We start from the raw sequence: 5,448 nt of genomic DNA on the forward strand, positions 1-5,448 counted from the left end.
TGGCAGTGGAAGGCTGTTTTGATTAATGAAGGCAAAAATCTGGGATATGAGACCTTAGTCTGAGACACCAACAAGAAACTTGCGGTTACAGAGCATTCTACCTCACAAGCTTGAGTCCCGCAGCTTACCAGGTCAGACGCCCAGTGCTGGAAATGCAGTATAAGACTTCTTCATGGACAAGCACAGACCTAAATAGCTGTAGAAATCAATGCTCCTTCAAGCCTCCAAGTAAAAGTCTGCTCAGCTCTGATTTTGTTGTTTCAGGCAAATGTAACTGAACATATTGTGTAACTACTTGCATTTATGTTTTTCCACACTGCTCTGTACCTTGCTCTGTCTAATTCTTGCTCTCATTCTGATTGTTTTAGAAATAGGGTTGACTAAGAACCAGAACAAGATGGCATCTGTACTCCAAAATGTCAAGGCAACAATGGCCTGGCGGAAACACCAGCTCCTAGCTGACTTTGATGAGAATGAGAGCCCTGTACCTGACAAATTCAAGAGAAGGGCTTCTTTGAGTTCTCTCAATACCATCCGCATGTCTCTAAGGAAGCGAGTGCCATTAAAACAAGTAGAGCTGAATTTTCATAAGACCCCAACTTGGGAAAGTCTGGAAGTGGGACAGAAGTGCCAAACTCTTCAGAGTATTAAAAGAACAGCAAAAAATGCTTTCGGAACAGTGTCCCAGGTACTTTGCCTTTGCAGTGGAGCGTGGATAGAGTTTAGTTTTTGCTTCGGCTTCAGCACTAAGATTTCTGGACTGTGTACAGAATGTTGTATTGCAGAGAGTCTATCCCATGCACTTGCACATGGTAATGGTTGTGTCATAGCTACTAACTAGTAAAATCTTTAATATCCTTGCTAAAGTATAGACAGGCAAATGATGGATCTGGCAGAACAGGGAGGAAGGTGAAAAGAAGGAAGATGGAGACGTAGTTTCATCAAAACTTTTATTTTATTACTAAATAAATGCTTTTCCCCTCCTTCATTTCATCATGTATAGCACAGCAGCCTTCACAAGGAGGAAGGTGGGTAGAGACTGCCATTGCTTGCAAGGAATTGTTTCAGAGAAATGTGTAGCGCTTTGGATTATTTCTAACTCCTTTTCTTGTACCCAGACTATTTATTAGCACGTTCTTCATTATAGTCAATCTAAATTTGGACTGACCAAAAATGCTAGATGGTAGCAGGGTAGCAAACTCGAGCTTGTAGTTCCCTTTGGTGGAGGACCTCCAATTTTAACTGCATCAATTACATGTTAGGGAGCCTGGCTCTTTTCTGTGTAAGAGCAGCAGGAGCTCTGTTCCAATGCCTGCTGAAGTCCCTGACAAGTTCCAAGGACTGGGGGAGCAAATGATTCCTCCAACGCAAATGGCTACAGAGGGTTGAGAAGCATTCATGCTAGAATAAACCTGGTATCAGAATAAAAACTAGGGATTCAGCTCAGTTGTTCCTTGTCTTTCTGGTTCCAAACTCTAGGCTAACTGAGTTCGTTTAGCATAACATGTCTGTCTGATGCTTCTTTCAGAAAATACAGAGGTCTTGCCAAAGCCCTGTACACTCGATGGTGACCTTTCCAGCTGAATCCATCAGCAGAAGCTGTGCAACCAGTTCTACCAAGCAAAGAAGTACTACACCTCGAACCCCTTCCTGTAAGAAGAGTGCTACTCCAGCAGCCAGTTCCAAAGGCACCCCAAGATCCAGCAAAAGAGCCTTGCTTGGGCCAACAAGGGTGTCAGAACATAGAGAATGGAGGGGTTTCTCATCGTGGCTTTGTAAAGATGCTGTCTCTCTCCGGAGATCAAGAAGAGCAGCAGCACTGAAAAGCCCTTACTCATCACCCGCTCCTGCCAGCAGAAAGATGTAAGCTACATTCTTTTCATTCTTCTGTAAACCTTATTCCTTTTTTTTTTTTTTAATTACTGTGATTAGAGTATCTTGTAAGGTGAAAGGCAAGATATGAAGGTTGCTATCCCATTCCCCTGAAAGGGTGTGCTGTTCAAATAGTCAAGAAAGTCGTTACAGGTCCCTGTATAGACAGGGACTGAGCACTGCATAAAGCTGAAACATGAAACTTAATTTTGTGCTGTGACAAGAACTTCTTAAAAATCACTCTCCCACTGGGTAAATTTACACTATGTGTCTCAGCACCAGTCCCTGTCTGACACTAGAGACATACCCGAGTTCTTTGCTGATGCCTTTCTGGTAAAGAAAAATGCTCTCAATGCATCTCACACCTACTTAGCTCTAACTTTTCCAAAGTTGCTATTTGTATTGCAAAGATACCTGGAATAGCTCCACTTACGCTGAGCTCTTTATAGAAAGTAGAGAGATTCTTGCCTCAAACATTTAACACAAATTAGATGGGGTTGTGAGCTAGGGAAATACTTCATAATGCACAAAAAGGTTTTTGTTTTGGTCTAAGTCACATGAGAAATGTCAAAGCTGGAAGCTGAATCCCAAGCCTCATGAATCTGAACCCAGTGTTTGAATTGCAAGGTAGCTGTCTTGGGGATGAATGGAGATGTGAAGCAGTTGGTTAGTGGAATTAAAAGCATGATTGCTACAGCCCTAAACTTCTCTGGGTAAAGTCTGGAGGTAACTAGAGTTGCTACTGCAGGGATAGAGGCTTGGGTAGTGTCACCTAGTCAGTCTGTCCTGTCTGATCTTTAATAATGACCATTCTGTTTGCAGAGAGTTTGACTGCGAGTTGGAGCTGGTATCCTCAGGGATTTGCCAACTGAAGCACATCTCCCAGGCATTTGATGATGCCATTGTGCAAGAGGAGAGGTAAATACCGCTAACTGTCCCTCAACTTTTAGCAACAGGTTACCTCTCACTCGAACATTGCCAAATTGCAGGCTAAGTGATACCTGTGACTCAGGATGAGGAATAGTTGCAGAACCTTCTCAGCTGTAATGTAGCAGAGCCTTTCTTCGAGATACCTGTGCAGATTAAATCTGCAGTTGGACTTCCAGCTTCTAAAACTTGTCAAACGCTCTCCTTGTCTTCAGGTTTCTTGGTGTGGAAGTCAGATTTTTCCCAGCAAGAGCCTCCCTTTGACCCTGTGTGAGAACAGTACCTCCCTGCCTCTGTCTAAAAGCGGTGCCAATCCAGGCTGGTGGGGGTGGGGGAGGAATCCCATTACACTGATACTGTCATTGGTACCTGCACATTTATAAGAAAATCCTTTTATTAGGTAGCATTAATGTTAACAAATAGTCCACGGTACCCATAACTCAAAAATTTAGAGGATGCAGAAGCCTCTTATACAACACATTGGTTAATTCATGAGGTGGTAGGCTGCTGTCTTTGTAAAGGTTATGTCATTCTGAATTAGACTAGAATTAAAAAACTAAAGGTCAGAAGTATTGTCACAGGGCAATTCCCTAAACCTCTTCCTCTCTTAGAACACTCCATGTCAAGCATTCAATAATTAAATGTCAAGCACCTAAAATCCTCTAGAGAGGGCTTAGCATTAAATACTTTTATCTACAAAGAGGTAAGGGCTTAAAATCCCACATAATTCCAAAAATTCAATTTTTACCAATGGGACCATTTCTAGGTAACTATAGGTTAAATCCTGTATTAAGTTAATGATCACATCCATTGAAAGTTCACTAAATCTTACTCCTAATATTCTCCCATCTATTAGTGATATGACAGTTTCTCTCATTCGTAACTGAAGATAGTATCAACCAGGTAAAGTAGTTGTTCACTTACCTTGTCTATACCTGCATGCATCTGTGGGGAGAAAACCCGCTGTCTGGTGAGAGAAAGGCTTATTAACTCATGCTTCTTTAAAGTATTACTGTGAGGAACCACAGGGTTCTTCCCTCATATTCACTGTGGCTGTCTGCTACAGAGATCATTGTGCAGTTGTAAAACTTCACCTCCGCATTGTGGATTAGTGAAACCTTGTGCGTTCGCAATGAACCACAAGTTGGGCTTCTACGCAAACAGCAGCTTTTCTCACCCCGGACCAGAAAACTATTGGTACTAATGTCTTTGTCACTTGACCTCAGTTCTCACGGATTACTAATAGATTACAAAGCATGACAGAACAAACTATTACCCTGAGCTGTCTAACTTTACAGCCTTTCTTTTCCATCCCTAGCATTGTCTTAGCAGTTAAGACGATGCTATCACAATAACAGCAGTTGATACCTGTATTGCTGGCATTTTGAAACACAGCAATTGTACCTAAATGGATGGGAACAGGAATTCTTTGCTCTAAGTTTCTAAACATCACTTCTAGTGTCAATTCGTTGAACCATTACCAGGTAAATGCCTCTATTACCTTCACTGAGATCTGTACTGTGACATTAATATCTTCACCCATGATGTTGGAAGTGTTCCTTTTGCTAAAGGGAAAGTTACATCCTGAATACTATGTCCTATTTTAGCAAGAAAGATAGGTGTAAGAAGTTGATTGCTGTAACATTTCAGGAAAAATGAGAGCAGTTTCAAATGCCTGACCGAAGCTTTAAACAGTGATGTGTACTGCTTCCACTAAGCAATCTGGTCCAGTTCTCCTGCATGTGTAGATGCATACAACGTGCTCTGTCACTGGCTGGTTTGTAGGTTGCTTACTGGAATAACTGTGAAATAAACTTTCTGGAGGTGTCCTTACAGTCTTGCATATGACTTTCTGTTCTTGTATCCAATTGCCATTAGTTTTAGTGTTACAGCTCCCTTTTCATCTTTTCCATGATGAAGCAAACCTTGATCTCAAACTGTTTATAGCTGCCAGCTCCCTGTATTCTAATGTTTTTCATTTTAATGACTTAGATTCTATCACAAGAAATGCTCCTGTTGCTAGTTAAAGTATTGCGGTACTTAATTTGTGTACTGCCATTTATGCTCACTGAAGGTAACAAAATATTTTCTTGCTAGTGTTTAGAACTGTTATATAGATCCCAGACCTCTTCCTTGCTCCCATCTAACAGTTTTCCAGCAATTTGTGTGACGACCAGTTAATTAACCTTACCGACTTCATGCTGCTAATGGCAGTCTTGTTCTTCTGCAGGCAACACGCAATATCAAACTATTACTATCTAACGGCACAAAACTTGCTGTCTGCGCGTCGATCTCGGAAACTTTCTCAAGCTATCGGAAGGCAAGCAAAGAGACTCCATCGAGCACTTTGTACCTAGACAGAGATGGCTGTAACTATTATGAGTTTATCAGCACAGACAAAGGAGAGCTCTGTGTAGCACTTGAACAGGTGCACTCTATACATTGAACAAGCCACTACATTTTATAACCTTTCTTGACAAAGCAGCTCAGGACTTCCTTTCCCTTGCTTTCTCCTTTCAAGTGAACAAGAGAATCAGAATTGTACCACAGTGTATTATCTCCTGCTGAGATGAGGGACCACCTTGCATTTGACTTTCAGAAGGCAGTAAGTACTTTGAAAGTTATGTTGAACTGACCAGTAGGAATGGC

At 41.6% G+C, this 5,448-nt stretch overlaps 1 protein-coding gene across 1 annotated transcript; it reads left to right on the plus strand.

The window, feature by feature from the left end:
• The first annotated feature begins 397 nt into the window (after positions 1-397).
• PIMREG (PICALM interacting mitotic regulator) lies at positions 398-5,156 on the plus strand. Its single transcript, XM_009483825.2, has 4 exons — positions 398-688; positions 1,529-1,863; positions 2,695-2,790; positions 5,030-5,156. The coding sequence occupies exons 1-4, from the start codon at positions 398-400 to the stop codon at positions 5,154-5,156; spliced, it is 849 nt and encodes a 282-aa protein (XP_009482100.2).
• Positions 5,157-5,448: the final 292 nt, after the last annotated feature.

The sequence above is a fragment of the Pelecanus crispus genome, chromosome 12 (genome assembly GCF_030463565.1).
Source record: "Pelecanus crispus isolate bPelCri1 chromosome 12, bPelCri1.pri, whole genome shotgun sequence".
Lineage (NCBI taxonomy): Eukaryota > Metazoa > Chordata > Aves > Pelecaniformes > Pelecanidae > Pelecanus > Pelecanus crispus.

Excerpts from the sequence above, each read along its gene's own strand:
- PIMREG (XM_009483825.2), top strand. The coding sequence starts at position 398 with ATGGCATCTGTACTCCAAAATGTCAAGGCAACAATGGCCTGGCGGAAA. Across the intron at positions 1,864-2,694 it reads GCTCCTGCCAGCAGAAAGAT|AGAGTTTGACTGCGAGTTGG; the intron begins GTAAGCTACATT and ends TTCTGTTTGCAG. Across the intron at positions 2,791-5,029 it reads GCCATTGTGCAAGAGGAGAG|GCAACACGCAATATCAAACT; the intron begins GTAAATACCGCT and ends GTTCTTCTGCAG.